Below are 21696 nucleotides of genomic sequence, written 5' to 3'. Positions count from 1 at the left end.
TTCTTTTTTTCACTTTTAAGTGCTTATTTGATATATCCCACAACTTCAAATCCTCAAATGCTAGAAGAATTCAAAAGAACTCGTTCTGGTTTTAAAACCAAGCACTATATTAAAAAAGCAAAGAACATCCCCCCCCCCCCCCCCAGATAAAAAAAACCAACCTCCACAAAAACTATCAAACAAACAACCCCAACCTCCATAAAAACCTTCACCAAGTCTAATCTTATGACTTGTAAAATCCTAGACGAACTAATTTGACAATAATTCTGCACTAAAAAAAAGCCAGAAAAAGGATGATGCAGAATGTAACACTAAAGATACTGAACTCTGAAAAGAAACTATTTTTAAACAGGCAACATAGACTTCAGATTATCTGAATTTAAGGGAAAAAATAAATATGATTATATAGAGCTTACATACACCTGCATAGTTCATAAAGTTTGATGTCATTTCTGTAACAAACTGTGATAGTGTCACTACTTGTGCAAATTAAAGCAGATTAACTATGAGACCCCACAGAATAATTGAAGTGGGAAAGCAGTACACAGAATGCACAAAATTAAGGTGGAACAAATATTATTCAAAATTGATTATTTACAAGAATATAAATCTATTGATCTTTCCAGATAAAATGTTAGCAAGTCACTCCTTCCACTCAACAATTACATTCATAGGAAAACTTCTGATGATTGACAGGAAACACAAGAAATGAGGAAGTAGGCAGGAAGCCAAACTAAACTGTTTCTTAATCAATCACCAAACCTTCTCCAACATCGGCCACACAGATCCCAAGTACTGGGAAGCCCATATACACACAGAAACATGAATGAAGTAAAAATAGGCTGCTCAGATTGCTATTTGCTCTCAAAAAAGCATAAGAAGCAACAAAACCAGCCCTCAAGCCCCAAAATAACACAATTTTGTGAAAATCATGAATAGGTATATTTGGTATCCAGTGAATGGCCTTCCTTGCACCCCATTATTCCCCACATATTTGTTCCCAAAGCAGTCAGACCTGTGATTTTTGGTGCAGTGTATGTATACTGTATTATGAACTCAACATCCTTAGGAAAATGTAGATCTCTAAACTATAATGAAGATAGTTTCTGACTAAAGCCAGAACAAATTAGTTATACCTGAAAACTTTTTATTTGCCTGCCTTGAATTCCCTGCAGCAGCCAGCTCATGATCCAAACTGGGACTCTTTCAATCAAGTTTCAAACAATCTACAGCCTAGCAAACATAATTCAGGGGTAAGACCCTGAGGCCAATGACCAATTTGTTATATAAAGCAATATATACCTATCAACAGTGTCTTTTTTAATGGACCATTCAGTAAAAGTATATAACAACAACCAAAGGGGAAGAGGGATGGGGGAGCGAGATAGAAGAGCCGAGGATGAAAAGAAAAAACACAAGCAAATGATACTGTGTTTCATGACTTACAGAAAAATCATTCCTGAGAACTAATTCATTTAACTCCCAATATAAACAGGATCAAAACTGAATGAATTTGAAAATTCATGTTGTCAAATATTGACAAGAATGCATGCACAAATCTGAAAGACATGATTCTGGCAAGCACAGAACATCACTACTTCTTGTCCAATCTTCTGTATCATCCTTTCCTCAAATAATTTCCAGTGCTGTATTTATCAAGGGAAAAACCCCCAAAAGCACAAGTCTTACCAGCATCACACACTGCAGTGCAACTACAACTGACCCTGGGAAAGCAGAATAGGGTAGTCTGTTTCCTTCAGTTGATAAATATCTTCCTGCCCCAGAAAACAGCAGTGTATATGTATAACCCAACACTGCCTGTACCAACCAGTTCTTTTCTATGCTCACCTGGACATCTCCAAGAAGGAAACAAGTTTTTTACCCAGTGAACTGAGAGGAATGTTAAAAGGCCCTGTGATTCTGGGAATTCTAATGTAGCTCAAAAGAGCCCTTGAGGGTCAGGAAGGAAAAGATTTAATAGTTTTCAGAGGAATGACATATTGGCCTGCTACTTCTGTGAAATATTCTTGGAAAAAAAAATTTCCATCACACTTCAAGAAATGTAAATGTTTAAACTGTGAACTAAGTCTTGAGTTGTCTTCAAACCTGTTACCATATGCCTTTCCTTTTTGAGTGTACTTAACATTAAAATAACATGCTTGCACTCCTCAAATAACCCATCTGCTGTTCCTTACTTCTGCTACTTTAAAAGCTTGTCAGCTGCTATCCATCGCAGTTCCAATTTTTAGCATAAAATTAGCAATTTACTATTTATTTTGCCTAATTACACTAATTGTAGGCATTATATTTGTATTTAAGTGCCCCAGCATTTGAAATATTAAGGGAACCTCAAACAGTTAAGATTAGGAAAACAATATCCCAAGTACTTCACTAAGAAACCTGACTCTATCTCCCTTGACTGAGAACCTACTCTTGACTAATTATGAATTAAAAACAGACAGAAGTGCTGTTTCAAGATTTCACATCATTCAATACACCACCAAGACATAAATTCCTTGTAACAATCAGATAAAAAAAAAAAAAGAGGGACTATAAATAAGGCTGCTGAGGTAATTGCACACGTACAATACATATTGTACAACACAGACAAGCCCAATATGAACCAATGCACCGCAACCACCACTATCTTGCATCACCCTGAATACACCCTCAGACTGGAATGCACTCCTCTGGGACTACTAACACATTCAGAGTGGGAAATCACTGGATTAACAGAAACAAAACTCAAGGAAAACCCAAGCAACTGAGACCTGAAGCCCCGCTCATAGCAGTTTAGGATATATTGTGGCTCCTTGCTGCCTAGTCTCGCATTCAGGGCAGCACGTCCTTGCTTCTGTTTCAGGAGGAGAAAGGGATCATCTCATTCAGCTTCCCACATAGTTTGATGGTTAAGACTCTGATTTGTGGGTTAAAATCCTGTCAAGCTGGAGAAGAACTGAACTTCATATTTCCACTACTGGGACAAGCTCTCTAATGAAAGGAGAAAACCCTTAACTTTCAATGAATTCAAACAAAGTAGCACCTGATTGGGATTACCTATTCAGGTTTATATAGTGCTGGCACCTTATTCCCACCCATCTCAGTATTGATACTGAGTACAATATTCATATTCTTCAGTATTTTAACCTGTTAGTAATCTTTTGTCTAGAGATCTTTTTGTCCCTAGATTAAAGCATGCTCGGATTGCAGGAGGCTTCGAAGATTGCCAGCATTTAAAAGGAGATTGACTGTATTCACACAGCTGATTTCTTTATAAATATAGTGGCTACAACCTAGCAATTTAAGCCTTAAGAAGTTTGAAAAAACAGTGCTATAAATATTCAGCAAATAACTTCCCTTTTAGTATCTTTGAAAAAAAAATACTACGTATATATTTCACTTTTACAGGCTTCTTAGATTTTTGCCAATAGTTTTCCCAATACCTCTTCAGATCTCAGAGCAAAGAGCACATTTATGCTGCCAATATAATGAATATAGGAGGAATAATCAACTCTCTATTCAAAGAAAAAGTTATACCTTGCTACTAACGGCCATGGGTATTTGCTCATTCCTCCATTCCTTTTGATACTGATTGGACAGAATTATTTGGCTCTGAGGAATTTCTTTCTACTTATTGACCTAAGATGCCCAGGGCAAAATCATGATCTGATTGGCCAACTCTCTAGCTTTATAGTGCAGGAAGGTTAATATTAATTGCAGATTCAAAGGTATGCTTGCTGTACGCTTCAAATATTGAACTCAAACTCCAGGAATGCACCAGGTTTTCAAATATCAAAAACTGACAGACAACATATTTACTAACTGACTACAAAAGAAGAGTGCTGGAAAGTAGCCACTTCTCTTCATTATTCATGGTGTATCCTATGAGTTCCTTGCAACCTCTGGCATTTTACAAAGATGCAGTATTAAACTTGTGAAAATTGTAGATTCTTTTTAAAGCAATGCAAAACAAAAAGAACATACAGCTGCGAAGAGAGCAAGAACAGCACTCAGTGCAGCAATGCAATGACAGCATACAGAAGTATGTAGATAGGAATAATGCTCAAGAAATGAGAGAAATAAGGAATAGCATAAATCACAAGCACTATGCTTTAATATTTCCAAATATAGAGATTTATTACTCTGCAAAGCCATCACATTATCAATTTGCATAAAGCTGTGGTAAAGTTTCTAGACAGAAACACTGAGAATACCTAGAGAACTCTTGTAGTATTTAGCTTACTGGACTGCAGACATAACTGAAAGATAAATAATAAAGATACCTGAAGTGTTTACAAAAGCCAGTAAAGCACCACAGGTGAATAATGAAATGTTTCAGTGTATCTAAAAATTAGCAAGCTGTAGAGGAACACAAGAGGATCTCTTTCCAATCTACTAGGAAATACCATGAGATTATATTTTTTATAAAACACGGATTCAGCAATACACTAAGAGGTTGTGTTTTGTATTTTATATATATGCACGTACACGTTGTCAACCATTTCAAGAGCACTATATATAGTTTTCAAAAGCTGATAAATCCTTGCAAAAATAACCCAGTTACATGATAGAATCAATCCAAATTTATATTATTGACCAGATGTGCCTGTCTGGCTGTCAGTATCAATTGCAGAGAGCAGACAAGAAATCTCAATCATATTTTCGATTTCTCTGGGAAATTGACAGCACTAAAAACAAGACTCTGAAAGACTTTCTAGAGATACATTTATCTGTTTCACCTTGGATTCGTCAGCATATGTTACTGCATCTGATGGTGATTCCTACTGTCAAGATATTCCTCTGAAATTCCCAGATCTGTAGCAGTACACTGTAATGCAGTACACTGTATCACCACAGAGTCCATATTACACAACAGGACCAACAATTTAGAACCACTGCTATGACCTGTATGATTAATATACATACATACATAAATACAAGATCGGTACTGTAACAGACGACTCGGACAACATGTTTAACCAGAGCTGCAGTATAAACTACTCTGGAAAAGCCATGAACCACATTTGAAAAACCCATAAATACCTTCTGAATGCTCACAAGAGTATTTACTGAACGGACCCTTGTTCTCCCATTACAAAAGAGATTAATACAATAGGGAATTCTCTTATAACAATAGGGAATTCTGAAAGTATAGTCTCAGAAATACTTCTGGGCTATTAATACACATGGCAGTTACAGCTACATTATTTACGTTGCCACTAAGTGGCAGAAGATGAAACGAGAACAGACAGAAGATGACAGTCAAAGTGCTTTGAACATATTTGTCTTTAACAATAATAGGGTATAAAATTAGGAAGCTGATACTTCAATTGCCTCTCAAACCTTGACTTACTGACAAGTCCCTTGGTCCTGAGGAAAGCACAAACAGATTTGAAAGAGAAACTGCTACATAGTTCTGAAATTGTGAAACATGTATAGAAGCCCTCTGATAAGAATGGAAACAAGTCATAGGTGTGTAGATAAACTAGGAAGTGAGATACAGCAAAAGGCAACAAAAGCCATTGCACAGAACTGGCTGCAAGCCACAGAAGTTCTGACAAGAGGTGATATCAACAGAGGTCCTGGTCAGATTTGTGACAGAAAAGGCAACAGTACCTTATAGAGACACTCAAATGGAGACACAAAATGTCAATGAACAGGAAGGGAAACCACGACAGTTTTATTTTCAAATGAGTAATACTTAAAGAAATCATGTTTTGCTGGTAGGCTGATATAATAACAATTCATGATATAGGCTGGTCATTTAGAAGTCAAGAATGAGGTAATTTAAAATAATTGTCCAAATAAGCATGTAGGATATGTGTAATATTATGGATTACAACCTTAGTGACAGCTGGTAAAGCACCAAAATAAAAGACTGGAAGTTAATGAGTTAATGGAAGCTGTCCCTGAGATATTTTCCTATAAAGAATTCTATTAGATTTTCATAAGAAAATAAAATTTTAAAAAACCAACCAACCAATCAAAAAAAAAAAAAAAAAAAAAAAAAAACCCAACAAAAAATGCCTTACAAAAGTACAAAATCCAAATCCAAATGTATGTTAAGATGTACTTAACATGAAAAATAAACAGAAAGAATGACTTCTTTCTTAAACCACAGAACATTTAGCAAACATGCTTCTTCCCTGTTCACTTATGTAGTTGTCCATCAGCCAACTTCAGATGACTGTTACTATGTAACCAAATGAGGAGATTCTCTGTTTTATGAAGTATTTTACAAAATAGATTCCATACAATATCCACAGAGTTATCTGTACGATGGGATAAATTTATCCTAGCTGATAGTAAAGTCCTGTTTATCCTTCTTGCAATATTGCATAAAAATAGAAGACACAAACATAGTACAAAGCATGCAACAGGGAGAATTTATTTACACAGATGGTGTAGAAAAAAACAAAGTAAGATCAACTATCCAGTTCTAACCTCCCTTCCAAAACAAACCCTTTATCACGGTTTAACAAGCCTTTAATAAGCAGACTTGCAATAAATGGGTGGGAAAGAAGATTGCTGGAAAAAAAATTAGACCCATCTTCAAATACATCCCCTCTTGAAATGAAGGAGATGAGAATCCAGGAAAAATAAATACAAGAGAAAGTGTAGAAAGGAAACATGACATTCACTCACATAAAATTTTCTGGATATTCACTCAAGGCCATATCAATGATATTCAAAGCATCATGGTAGTGTTTCTGGGCTGATAGCAAGAGTGCAAGGAGATGAAGAGAGTTGGCATCATCTCCTTGTAGCTGCAGAGCCTGACGAACATAACCCAAAGCTTCTGGTATCTGATTTAAAAAAAAAGGCAGAAAAAGAAAGCACCACTATTAGAAGTATTGCCTTTTACTTGATTGACATCCATAAAATTTTCAAAATGCTCACTCAGGTAACATGTAGAATTCTATACACTCCTGTAAGACACTACTCAGAAGTTTAAAATGGATGTGATGCTCTACAGTGAACACTGAAAATAAATTAATACATTAATCCTGGAAACTAAGATATAGTAAAATAATGTAAGTATTATATATATTTATATATTATAATATATAAAATTAAATAATATATTAACCCTGGAAAATAAGATATGTTTTTATAAAACAGTTACCTTCAGCCCCTTAAAATGTTCTCTTTCCAGTCCTGGCTGTATTTCTATATGATTTTGAAAATATATTAATTGCAATGCTTAACTGAAATGTACAGCAACAGTAACTTTTCTTTATATAGAATTTCATTGTCTCCTCAGGGGCCTGTGTTTTTGTTCAAAGTAAGTACAGTAAGTGTTAAACCCAAGAAATTTAATTAAGCAACACAAGTATTTTGGAATTCAGAATGTACACAGTCATAGCCTGCTCCTCTAAAATCTTTTGTGCTAGTAAAGTGACAATCCATTCCACTCTAACATGACACAGTCCAAGTTCTGTGCTACTCATTAGCAATGAAAACTAGTCACTAGAGAATGAAAACAACTGTGCTCAAGGCTACTTTGTGAAATAAACATGACATAGAAAGAGATTTACCATGATATACAGAAAGCAGTTCCATATTATCCATATTCATCTGATGTATGGTAGAATGGCTTAAACATAACAGTTGTACAAGTTGGATTAAGGTCTGATCTCCTTATAGTGATAAAATATTTTCCAGTTTTCTTAAACACATTTTTGTAATTTTGTTCACAATAACCAAGCCTCACACAGGTATTCAGGATGGGCACAGATATTAGCAGGTATTCAAGATTTAAGCACTGTAAAGATCTTTAAAGACTAGATTAAAGAGCTCCCCTCCCTAGGATCTGAGCAGAGATTACACATAATAGTTAAAAACACCTTAAGAATTGACTTTTTTTCTCTCTGTCTAGCAACATAAATGCTTAAGTATCTGGAATGATTTCTGTCTTATTTCTGATCCTAGTGCTGGAAATATTGGCAGAATTCTGGAGAACTGCATAAGATTGAAGGTGTTTGGAGAGAGTATTTCAGGGTTTTTCCCATATATATGAATATGTGCACAAGGAAAATCAGGTTTTTATTGAAGAAATCTTCATCTCTATTCATCAACAGATACAAATTCTTATCTTTGTATGACAGCATGATGCTGCACTTTTAAAACATAACTAACCTGTCTGGAAATGGCAAGCTGCAGTGCCAAGTAAAATGCTGCCAAATGATCCGTTGGAGACAAACTGTGAGCCCTTAAAAACAAAGAAACAAAACAAAAAATGAATTTTCCCCCTGTTCAGACAGGTCAGACATATCCATAAATGCATATATATTCATTTATTCATATTCAGATCTCTTCACTACGTGTATACTCAAATTTTGATATAAGTGGTGTTCATTTGAGCAACTTTTCTTATGCTTCTCAATCATCATTGATTTAAAGGAAGCACTTTGGGACATGAAAAGTCATTTTTAATAGAAAATAATTATGTAATTTCTGCTTAAATCTTAAAATAAATCTTTAATACAAAATCCTTCTTCAAATAAATTATACTCCTAAACAAACACTAGATGTCATTATTTAGAGTATTTATAAGAAAAATTCATTAAATGAAGTTTTCTTACAGAAAAAAAAGGGGAAAAAAATCCAAACATGAATTCCCCAGAACACCATGCCTTTAAAGAGATTAATTATATCAGCTCTTTTCCACCTTTTTAAAAAATATGTTTGTTATCTTCTTTTTAATATTTTGGTCAAATGCACACTCTGAGTCTTAATCATTTTACTATCCTACAGAAATTCTTCTTGTAATACACTCTACTACTTTCACCTGTAATACAATCTTCCTGCTGCAAGATAAGAGCTTTTTAGCAGGGGGATGCTTGAGCATAAGGACAAAAAAATATTATGGCTGCAGTAAATACAGCCATAAATATGATATGTAGTAAATACTGGGTAGGAAGCCTGGGACTATTTTTTTATTTACATTTGTTGCATTCTTTTAACAGAGTCTCATTTAGAACTCTACTGTGCAATAATCATCTTTGGAACATCTAGTGAGTCACTTCCATTGGGAAGAAGCATCAAAACTGACCTTTAAACCACCAAAACCACAGAGAACCTTCTGCTTCTGACCTGTGCATTTCTGCCTTCTCAAGTCCAAGCAGCTGTACAGGTCCATTGGCTTAGTAACTACACCCAACATGCTTCAAAGAGGTTTAAAGTTATTAAGGGGCAGCTCCATATTTTGTTAACTTCACCTGTAAATTGGAGACTAGATGCACAGGTAAAGCCTAACAGGGTCTAGGACCAGTCCTTCTTTTAAAGTCACAAAATAAGCAATACTAAACAAGAACAAGAGATTTTTACTTAGAGAGTACTTCTTCAGTCACCCAAGCTTCATATAGTGAAAGAATGAAGCTATTACTAGCTATCTTCCATTTGGTGAGTTCTGTGAAACTTCAGTTCACACCAACTACAGGAAAAGCACTGAAAGTCTTACAAAACTTAACAAAAAAAAAAAAAGTTAGTGAAACAAACACTCCCTCAATACTGTGTGAAGAGAGCAACAAGGACCTTCTTGAATGGCCACCAACACAAACTGGTAAGCCTGAAAATCTGATTCAGGCAAGAGTCCAAAATGTAACTGTATTTCTTCAGTACCTCTATATCTTCAGGAATTGGACCACTAGATAGGTGATTTTAAAAATCCACAAAAAAATTTATTGGAAAAAAAAAAAGGCACATCAAAATACCGAGTCCAGTACAGGCTGCTTGCTTTATAAACTGGTAGAAGACAGAGAATTTAACTTCCATCTCCTGGAAAACTTATTTTGCAGATGTAGTAAGAGAAAGTAGGCATGGCTGGTGTGCTGGGTGAAAGACAACATAACACACAACCAAGCAACAACATTTGAACAGAGATTAAGAACAAGTAATTTCACAGTGATAAGAAGCTGAATATTGGCATGACCTGGCAATGTGCTTTTACCAGCCAGAAAGCCAGCCATGTGTTGGGCTGCATCAAAAGAAGTCTGACCACAGGGCAAGGGAGGTGATTCTCCCCTTCTTCTCCACACTCATGAGACCCCACCTGGAGTGCTGTGTCCAGGTGTGGGGTCCCCAGCATAGGGATGATGTGGACCTGTCCGAGTGATTCTACAGGAGGGCCACCAAAATGACCAGAGGGGTAAAGCACCTCTCCTTTAGAGACAAGCTGAGAGAGTTGGGATTGTTCAGCCTGGAGAACAGAATGCTCAGGAAGATGTTACAGCACCTTTGGGTACCTAAAGGGGTCCTACAAGAGAGCTGGAGAGGAGGTTTCTACAAAGGTATGTATGGATAGGAAGAGGGGTAGCGTCTTCAAACTGGAAGAGAGTAGGTTTAGATTAGATATTAGGAAGAAATTCTTCACTATGAGGATGGTGAGGCACCAGAACACATCCAGAGAAGTTGTGGATGCCCAATCCCTGGCAGTGTTCAAGGCCAGGCTGAAGGGGCCTTTGAGTCATCCAAAAAGTTGACTCTCAGAATTTTGAGAATCACTATTCTGAACTGGAGAATAGGGTCAGCAGACACTGAACTGAAACGGGTTAGCTTCACACTGTGGTCCATTTCATCCCTTGCTGTTTCAAAGAACCCTCAAAAGAAAGCAATCCACTGTTAGTCTCAAAAAGTAGTGAATGCACAGAACTGGTGAAAAATGGTTAGCATACTATTTTTGAAACAGTGATGATTAAGTCAGTAGTGGTAAGAAGGATAAGTCAGGAACTGAGGTATAAACCAGGAGGTAGAAAGTTCAGTGTCAACATGGAGAAAATGTTGAAGAAGTAAAAAACCTAATTAAAACCACTAAGGAACAGAAGAGCAAAGATATGTTAAAACATACTTACATACAGAGGAATTGCTAAGACAAGACAGAAAAAAGGACCAACACATACCAGTCTCACTCTAAAGTTACCTGCAAAACACTTTTTCAACCCTATCCCCTCAGATAACAAAATCACCACCAAAAAGCCAGTGTTTCATTTTCACATTAATGCACAAACCTGTTTCCCTACCTTTAGGCTTATCTCACCAAAGAAGGATTTTCAAGGGTATATAAATATAAAAGACATATTTAGATGCTGCAGCACTTTTGCCAGCTTTGCCATCAAGTTTTTTTTCTTCTATAATTAGGGTAGAAATGTCCTCATTCACCTGTTAATTGTCATTTCATTTGCAGAGTCCACAAGAATGAACTACTGTCATCCCCAATGGCACTGCTTCCAGGTAATGCACTTGGAAGATGACATTTCCACTGCCATTGCCTCCATTGTTACATTTCCAGAAAGAATTTTCATTTTCCCCTAGCTTACTACCTCAAAACCTGCACTACACCCCTCAGCCCCAGGGCCTCAATTATTGCTCTGCTTCTACAGAGATCATTGCAAGGGCCTCCTATACAATCTGATCAGTGGACAGCATTCTTAGAAACACTGTCTCATTGAACCATGACTCAAAACCTTACATTGTGTGGTTTTTCCTACTAGATGAGACTATCTGAGCAAATATTTTATACTAGAGAGCAACACAAACGTCTTTAAATAAAGGGGAACCCTTAGAAATCAATTTAGGTAATGCTGGCAGAAAATGATGGAAATAAATGTTAAAGAAATACATTCTGTTCTCATGATGGGAGACTCCCAGAGGTGAAGTTGTCATTATACCATTTTTACAAGTCTTCTCTTTTTAGAACATAATAAAAGCTTTGCACTACATATAGCAGAACAAAATGGAAAGATCAACACCCACTTACCTCTGAAATGCAAGAAGAGCCTTTCTCTGCAAGACCTCTTGCATCCCTCGCAAAGATGCTAAAAAGGATATATTTAATCAGTGATACGAACGATGATGAGATTTCATTCCACACACTAATTGAAGAAGCTTTAATACATTGACTGAAAAAATGGTTGCACACAGAAGATTTAATGTCTATCATTCTGCCAGGTATCCTTCTTTAGGCAGCATGGGAATTTCCAAGTGTGAATGTTTATGCCTATCTTACCATCAGTTGCCTGCAGACTGTAAGTCAATCCCAGTGCCAAGTAGCCTTTTGCTTTGAACTCTGATGTTTTGTCCCCAAGATCAACAACTGCTTTGGCAAACCTTTCAGCTTCTTCCAACTGAAAATATTACAAAACATCCATGTAAGTCTAAAACTAGGTAAATCTTACATTATAATGATAAGAATCCTTTTTTCTTCCTTTTTTTTCTTTTTTTTTTTTTTAGTAAAAAAGGTATTTGTGGTCCATATACGCCACCTACCATTTTTGCACTTTATAAATAAGAGTTCTTGACCTATGAACCATTTATTTAGGGAGATCAATCACAAGAACTATGGCTCTAACACTGTAAAAAAACAGTATACCATGCAGAACTCTGCTTCAAATACTGCACTGTTGAATGGATGCAAACCCATAAACAGAGAAACACATAAAAATCAAGGTGTAGCTGCCATGCTAGCACCTTATTTAATAATCTATAAGGAAAAAAAGCCCATCTGAATCCATTCCAGTAACTGTAAATGCTAAGTACAGTAAGCTACTCCATACGGACTCAATCCATAGGGACCAACTTACAGAACTAGGATATACCATAATTAAGGCTGTATTTTGTCAGCCTCAACAAGTCACGTTTGTGTTACTACACCACTTTCTCAATTTCAATATGTGACCTTTCCCTTCTCTTTTCCTTCTTTTTCAAATATACTGATTTTTCTAAAAATTACATAAGTATCTTGAAAACAACATGATGATCTTTGATCACTTTAATGTTTATGTACAGATACACCCATTTCAAGCTTATCTAAAATACTCAGCTGTTCCTATTACAAATTCATAAACCACAGCAAACATGGTACCACCAGAAGAGTCTCTTGATTATGGAAAGAGATTTGCCTCATTGTTTTCCAGAAAGTTATTTTTCTCTTGCAGAAATAATCAAAGTCTAAATTGCATTTATGATCCATCTTCTGATGTTCCAATTTCCATATATTTTAAGCTATGTCTTGGACCAGTATCAGAATATACTACCTTGGTAAACATAACCTCTGTCAAGTATTTCAAATTAGCCATTCAAACAGGGATGTACATGTGCATGTACATTCTGTGCTGTGTTTTTAGATATGCCCAAGTGCATGCAGTCACTGTGCAAAAGTATCCGCTACATCTCTAAATCAAGATTTTAGTACAGGTCTTGCTGAGAAGACAGGGACAAAGCTTACCCAGTGCAGAGATCCCATGCAGAGCTTTGCAGCAAGGAGTGGAATCGTTGCATCATCTGGTTTCAAACGTATACATTCCTTCAAGACTTTAACAGCTCGAGCAGACTGTTTAAAACATTTTCCATTTAAATTACTAAAAACATAAATATGTTTCACAGATAGAAGATTCCTATTTCCACCATTTACTTTATTTTTCCTTTGTGAAGGAGACGTTACTATACATTTTGTTGACAATTGGTCAGAGCTCCTAAAGCCACTGAAAGACTTTAGACACTGCTATTGTTATTTAACTCCTATTTAAACTTTCATTGAGCATCCCCAGAAGAATGTAATTCCAATGGTATACAATTCAGAAAACGGTTTGGAGATGCATCTAAAACTGTGCTAGGCCTGTAAACTCACAGCATTTGAGCCAGACAAATGAAGGAGAAGAAATGAGACAGAGTTTTCCAAACAAGCAATGTTTTGATGTTCTTTGGGAGTTAAAACAGCATACAGGAATAGGTCTGATATAAGATAGAATGGCACTGCTCCACTTTTTTTTTAACTTATTTGGCTCCATCCAATCACAGTTTAGAAGATAACTCAAAATAAATAGAGTTGGAAGAAAAGTCAAGTCTCTTCAGAACCCATGTGCCTCTAAAATATTTTCTAAGGAAAATACATTCCTTTCCCCCATTCTGAAAATAAGCAAAATATCCTCATTGAAAATTATATTTTAGAAAATTAGTTCTTTACATTATATGATGAGTGTATTTTCTGTAACATGACAGTGAAAAGCAGAAAGAACTGAAAACAGAGAATTGCATCTAAAAACTAAAGTTCCTGGTTTATATAAATTTTTTTTAAAATCCATTAGTTGCACAGAATACACAGTCTCAAAGGCAGCAATATTAAAGAATATGAAGTCAGACAATTCCAAAAGGAAAACAAAAAAAAGAAGAGCATCATGAATCAGCATTAATTTGTACCTAAGTATAAAATAAATTAAGGCATCAAAAGCACACTTAAACAAGTTTTACAGGATAATAGGATCTGGTATAATTCACTGCTTGTACTCAATCAGCTTATTTTAAGGTTATTGGCAAGATAGTTGTTATCATTACCTAAGTTAGAAACTATTCAAATAACAACATTCTTTGTACAGCACTGGGAATAAATTCAGGAGTATGGCATACTTAATTGATTCAAGGATTAGAATTATTTACAAAAACACTACAGATGAAAATTATGGAAGTGCTAAACATTGTTATCAAATGCCATCAATACAGGAATTATATGAAAAAATTTATACTTACTTTTCCTGCGGCCATTAAGGACAATGCAAACTGATACCAGAGATGGAACTCTTCAAAAGCAAACTTCATGGCTCTTTCTAAACACTAAATATGGGGGGGAAGGATTGTTATTTAAGCTCATGTTCTTCAATTATTGAGAAGATACACTAGTATTAAGATTTTTTATAGACTCTTATCTAACATATATGTAATAAAAAAATTAAATTATTCAAATAAATGAAAATAGCTGCCAGATTCTATATGGAAAAGAATTTAACAGAAAACTGATTTCCCATTTACTGTGTTTGTTTAAATACTCATGCAGATACTGTATTATGTAGTGTGAAAGAAGGAATTATGTATATCAACTTACTGAAGATACCATCTGTAAAAAGTAGGAGATAAGTCTTAAGTGAAAAGGAAAATTGTACACACTCTCTTCCTAAGTTGTGAATACTTAATAAGCAGTGGTACCACAAGCACTTACAAGTAGCATTTAAAATGAGGGGTGGTATATAAAGATTCACCTTGAAGTATTATTTCTATTTGTAAAAAATTTAAATTCACACTCCATATTCTGTTGAGATTTTAAGTGAACAAACTGAATACCAAAAGAAAATTCATTATTAATACACTGAGATTGAATAATGAAATTAGCATTATACACTAATTTTGAATGTTTCATATCTGCCGTGGTCAATAAGAATTATTTCATTTTGCTATGTTAATTTTAACTAATCAGGCCAGTTCTATACAGTAGAAAGGTGAAACACTTTTCTGGAATAAACTGATTTAGAAATTAATTTTCTAGTCTGCAGAGTCCAGCAGCTTTCTGTTCTGACAGCTACAGTGTATATGCTAAACTGTGAAAGCATGAATTATTTTTCCCATACAAACTCAGCCTTAACATTACAGAAAGCACAACCAGGTGTGCAGTATGTTTCCACACTACACCAGAATCTGAAGCAAAGAACAGCACTGAAGAGGAGACAAAACAGAAGTGCATTATCTAATGTATGCTAGAATTTATCCTACTGCACAATGTCCAATATGAATATTATCTTAATAGAATTTTTATTATAATTAATAAAGATATTATTTTCTTTATGATTTTACATTATTTTAGTAATACTTTCTAATACTACTGTTAAAGGTTCATCATCAGATTGCATGTGTAGTAAGTTAATTAAACATCTGCTATGAAAAACAACACAGAATTTATTTTCCCATTGGACTTTGCATAAGTGGAAACAAAAAGAGCACAGAAAGAAACAAGTAATGTGTGATTGCCTCTATTATTTTAGATACTTCACAGAGATGCATACATAAGGCTCACTGTACTGTAAAAAATGTAAAATTTCTTTTCTAGGCCTTGCTCAATTAAAAATTCTTTAGCAATTCTAACTTCAGAAAATGAGGTTTAGGAAATTGATTTTGCAATTATAAGGGCACAGGACACAACTGTAGATTATCCTAAAAGCCTTGAGTTTCAACATACTAATAACATATCTACAATTTCTTTTGCTTAAAGTTCTATTTCTTTGGCCCTGCTCAGCAAGAAAAGTGACAAGTTATGTGATTTGTCTTTTCTTTGTAAGATGACAGAACTGGCCATTAGGGTACATGGGGGTAAGGGATGAATGGATGGATGGGATGTGTTTGTGACCTACACGACAACATGAACACCTCTTAAACTGGGCTCTCCTGAACAAAGTCACAACAAGGAATTTCGAAGACCTACAGGCTCTAACAAGAAATACATAACAAACAATAGTCACCAGGCAGGCTGGAAGTTAAGATAATGCTCAGGATAATGGCAACTGACTTTACTACTTGAAAACACATTCAGCACAATCCCTCTCCTACAGAAAATGCCATTGTTGATACTGCCTTGTAAACAATCACAAATCACTATATGAACAGGCTACACATTACTGAATTTGGTTGTTTATCACTATGGTTTCCTGAGAAGTATATGCTTGAAGTTAGAGAGCTGAAAGATGAAATCATGAAAATGTAGGAAAATTTCTGGTCTGGAAGACATCTCCTCTTGTAGGATACTTACAAGCTCAGTATCATGCATCCTACAAAGCTTAAAAACGAACTGGATTACAACCAGAGTACTTTTGTTTAGGAAAGAATTGACAGTATAAAAAGTTCCTTCATCTAGTTGACAATACCCTAAGAAATTGAAAGCCCATTATATACAAGCTCAATAAAAACACGAGCCCTTTTCAGTTAAGAACGTGACTTGGCATTAGAACAGTTTAACAAGGATAAGACAGATTTTTGATCATTTAATATTCTTATATAACAATCAACTACTTCTGTAAGTAATCAGCTATAGCTAAACCAGAAGGCAGCAATAAGATATTGGAACTGGTGGGTGAATACCATTTCCACAGTTAGAATAATTTCCCAACTTCTGATTTAATCTACAATAGCTCCACCAGAGCAATCAAAATCAGCTCAAAGAGAATGAAGCCCTAAAAAATTAAATGCCTATTATATAACTGAACAGAATGTTTTAACATTTCTGAATATGTGTTTATTACAATACTTCAAATTATAAAAGTTAGACTACCAGCAGCAGGATTTGAGGGCAGATATCTTCTACTCACTAAACCTGCAATGTTCCCATAAATATAATGGTTCTTAAACATTCTAAAAAAAGACCAAAAATCCACAACAAAAAAAAACCACAACAAAACCATCATGACACCAGACGAAATGTAAGAATCAGATTTGGAACCCAGGGTTGGCTCTATCCCTGCCTAGCTAGTCTACTAGCCTAGTTAGTCTACTATATAAAATTGAAAAGTTGCCAGAAAATTTTTTTATTAACTTTATTTCCTTTTTATTATAAAGTGTAAGGACTATGGATCACCCCAAATATTAAGAAGTGTAAAAGAAAGTTTTCTTCTGAAATCTTTTATCATTCCTTACAAATATTTTTTAGGAAATTATATTTATCGTTTCTATATCAAGAACAGCTTTTATTTTTTGCCATTCCTTCTTGCTCTCTCCATTAAATGTGTACCCTTTTAAGCAGATCCATGCATCCCCACCTAAAAATTATGTGCATTTCTGAGGCATTAAACATTTACCACACCTTCCACACAACTTTTCTTGTTTGGCCACCTCAAGTCATTTCTATAAATTTAGACAGTAAACATTTTGGGGTGGAAATTACCTCCTGTATTTATAAAGCAGTGAGAATAACAGTATTTGTTTCAGCCCTTTCTTACCACCACAATTAACATGATTAATAGAAAACAGCAAAAATGACACAGATGAATATTCACTACTATCAACAAACCTCTGAAAGCATTTCATACTGGCCTCTTCTTCCCAAGGCTATTGTAAGTAAATCGTAGACCACAGATGCACTTTGCAAACTGATGATGCGATCATTCTTGTGCTCTGGTATTCTGCTCAGTACAGCATCCCGGTTAGCCTGAAACACACCACAAAGAAAGAAACCAAGTCAATCATTATAATTCAAGCTGTATTTTCACTCCAGTTGCTACCTTTCTACTCAACCTCTCAGTCAGTAGTTGCTGTAAGGAAGAGATCTAAAACTAATTTATAGATAGAAAGAATTACCAAATTTATTTATTCATGGCAAGACTGATGTTTCTACATGAACCTATTTTTAATTACTTCATTCTAATTCCATAATCTAAGTAATGTATTTAAAATTATTGAAAAGCTCTCAGGAAAAAAAAAAAAAAGAAGGTAGATTTTCAATATAATGGATATACATCTACGAAAATTTCTCTTTTTTGTGTGCTAGTAAAACATATTAAAAGGATCTTCAAGTCCTGTATTCCAGCTTTCATAAAATAAGGTAACTGACGTATTTTCTCTTCACAACATTATGACACTATCATCTCACTTGTGAATGGTAACATGCCCAGGATAACCCACAATCACCTTCAGGAATTACTACTGAGAAGTGAAAACTGATCCTGCTTCTGGGCACAGCTTTGGAATCAGGCCGTGTTTGCATAAGAGTTTGTACTTTCAAACCTATTTTGTGAAAGGCACGTTGCAAACCTAATTCCTTAAGTGTTCCTTTTGGGAAGGAAGGAGGTTGAGCTAGAAATGGATTAAATTAATCGACCATGTTCACAGAGAAACCATGTTCAAGAGCAAAGAACAAAATTCAGGTCTCAGAGTAGTCAGTACCTCCCTGAACTACCCAGTGCTTCTCCCACTTTATGATCAAGCCTCTGAAAACACATTATCTTGCTATCCTATCTATTTCTAGTTTTCTTGGCATTTAATATTCCCATTGCATATTGGTACAAGTGTTAGTGTATCTGGCAGTCTGCAATCAGAAGTCAAAGATACTTCTCTCTCTTTATCTTTATTTTTAATTTCACAGGGCATGGCCCACTTAGCATGTTTACTTAAAAACACTAAATTTTAATAGGTAGCTTATTTCCCTCTCTTTCAGATGCAAAAAATGACACACAATAAGGGTTAATAATTTTTTTCTCCACTTTAACAAGGTAACATTTTAAGCTCTGAACAAACCCAATACGTCTTTAAAATCAGAATAATTAAATACTGAAAATTTTTCAAAGAGATACACAGAGTGTAAAATGCACAGACATCTCAGGAATTATCAAATGAATAATCCACATCTTAGTTTGAAACAACCCCACACATGCACACACACACCCCCAAAGAGATATTTTGCTTTCTTTTGATCAAGAAGTCTTTGGCTTTTACTTTTTACACTGCATAAATATTCAGTCAACTTCAAGAAATTCTTTTTAACTCTACCTCTAATCACTATTTGACTCAGCTCCTTGCAAGTTTTGAACAAGCTGTGAACTAGCACTTATTGTGAAACAGTGGTTGACACTGCCTAAGCACAAGGATGTCTCATAATTATTACAGATATCTTGTGTATTTGAAGAATCATTTTCCTGATAATTATAAAACAGAAAGTACGTAGGAACTGAAGTGTTCAGTATTTCAGAACTACCACGGACTCAGGCACTCTAAGGTGACAGTCAAACTGCAATGTGTCATCTGGCCACACTTACGCCTGTAACACACTTGAGCAGTGCAGCCTCAGAGCAAGGAAGGAGATGCTCAGCCATTTTTCCACTGGTTAAGAATCTCGCACAAAGCTGAGCCCAGGAGGTGGTGATGAGTGACACCAAGCCTAGTTGGAGGCCAGGAACTAGTGGTGTGTCCTAGAGATTGATACTGGGCCTAATCCCAAGCACGTTTGCTGAACTGATATGCCAAAGGGCTGTGCTGCCATCCAGAGGGACCTCAACAGGCTGAAGGAATGAGCTGACAGGAACCTCAGCAAAGCCCTCAGCAAAGTCCTGCACCTGGGAGGGAACAAACCCAGGCACCATACATGCTGGGCACTCACCAGCTCAAAGGCAGCTTGACAGAATGCTCTTGGGGGTCCTGGTGGACACCCAAGGTGGGCAGGAGCCAGCAAGGTGCCCCAGCTGGAAAAAAGGCTATTGATAGCCCAGGCAGCATCAGCAGGAGTGGTGCCAGCAGGTTGAGGGCAATGATCCTTCTCCTCTGCTCAGCACTGGTGAAGCCACACCTGCAGTACTGGGTCCAGTTCTGCCCTCTCTAGTACAAGAGACATGGAGCCACTGGAGAGAGTCCAACAAATGCCCACCAGGCTGTATTAGACAGCAGAGTAACTCTTTTATGAGGAAAGGCTGAGAGAGCTGTGACTCTTCAGCCTGGAAAAGACAATGCTCAGGAGGGAAGCCTTATCAATGTTAGAAATATGCAGGGAGGACACAAGGAAAAGGGAGCCAAGCTCTTTCCAGTGGTGTCCAGTGGCAGGACTAGAGGCAATAGGCATGAACCGAAACACTGAAGGTCCCCTCTAAATATCATGAACTTTTTCTTTCTTTTGCTGTGAGGGTCAATGAGTAGTGGCACAGGCTGCCCAGGGAGGCTGTGGAATCTTTCTCCCTGGAGATACTTAAAAGATGTCTGGAGAGAGATGAAGCCTGCTCCAGATGGCCCTGTGTGAGCAAGGGGGCTGGACAAAATTACCTCCAGAAGTCCTTTCCAAACATAATCATTCTGTGATTCAGTTATCACAACTCAGCTGACATGCAGCAACACATACATGCACTGTTAACATGAGGATGTCAGATCATAAAACCACAGGATGGTTTGGGTTGGAAAGGACCTTTTAAAGATCATCCTGTCATGGGTGGGGGCACTTTCCACTAGACCAGATTGCTCAGAGCCCTGTCCAACCTGGCCTTTATTGGAGTGTTTTCTTACAGACAATGAGAGTAAGGGACCATAGTACTTTAATAATACAATAGCATATCAAAACACCAACTGTTACTCAGCCTTCTCTAAGTGTTATTTCTTTCCCAAATACTGGTTTCAGAATCATAAATCACATACTACTTCACAACTACTACAGCTAGAAAGTTAACATGCACTGAAGCTGAAATACCAGGTCTCATCTCTCAGAAAGGTAAGTTTGTAATGATGAATATTTTTATGCTCTATCTTTCCCTTTCCTCCCTCTAAAACTAATTTGAACAAATGACTTAGCCAAAGTAAATCAATCATGTCAAAGATCATACTCCCCCGAAACAAGCTCTTTTGCCCAAAATAATCTGCAATAATTACTGTAAAAAAATTTGAAAGCTTGCTAAAGGTATATGCTCTACAGTGACAGCATTTGATATAATTAGGCAGATCTAATTCCCAAAGGAAAAGCTGTAAGTAACCTGAAATGACACTTAACTATTAATCTGGTTTTTGGCTTCTTAATGATGATATGTAAGGAACTATACATGCAAACACAGCAATTAGTAGTCAGATCTTGCAGAACTGGGCCTGCTTTCACTTCACACCAAGACCACAGCTCACATCAGAATTCTCTACACCTTCACTGCTGCTCAGGCACATTACAGAGACACAGGCAGCACCTGTCAGTGGTAAGCATATTCTGCAGCAAAATCAACATATGATAAGTGGAAATGTTTGCTCAGCCAATTTTTCTGTATTATGAGAATCAGAATCTACACAGAATTCCAGGTTCTGTCATGAATACTGTGAGGCAGATCACTAGGAATGAAGAAAGCAATTAGCACTACAGTGTAAGTATCTGCCATTTTAAAACAGTTAAACTAGGACAATGTTCACTAAAATGTTCTGATCCTATTTAAC

General features: G+C 36.1%; 1 protein-coding gene across 1 annotated transcript in view; it reads right to left on the bottom strand.

Annotated features, from left to right (window-relative positions):
• TTC7B (tetratricopeptide repeat domain 7B) overlaps nucleotides 1-21696 on the bottom strand; it is a 121035-nt gene that overhangs the window by 50161 nt on the left and 49178 nt on the right. Inside the window, exons 9-15 of the mRNA XM_053946123.1 lie at nucleotides 17822-17959; nucleotides 14524-14607; nucleotides 13226-13330; nucleotides 12008-12125; nucleotides 11759-11816; nucleotides 8140-8212; nucleotides 6646-6806 (exon numbers count right to left, since the gene is read on the bottom strand). Of these exons, the coding sequence (XP_053802098.1) occupies nucleotides 6646-6806; nucleotides 8140-8212; nucleotides 11759-11816; nucleotides 12008-12125; nucleotides 13226-13330; nucleotides 14524-14607; nucleotides 17822-17959 (737 nt within the window). The remainder of the gene's footprint in view (nucleotides 1-6645; nucleotides 6807-8139; nucleotides 8213-11758; nucleotides 11817-12007; nucleotides 12126-13225; nucleotides 13331-14523; nucleotides 14608-17821; nucleotides 17960-21696) is intronic.

Source organism: Vidua chalybeata, chromosome 6 (genome assembly GCF_026979565.1).
Source record: "Vidua chalybeata isolate OUT-0048 chromosome 6, bVidCha1 merged haplotype, whole genome shotgun sequence".
Taxonomy (NCBI): Eukaryota; Metazoa; Chordata; class Aves; order Passeriformes; family Viduidae; genus Vidua; species Vidua chalybeata.
This window is presented reverse-complemented; position numbering and strand designations above follow the sequence as displayed.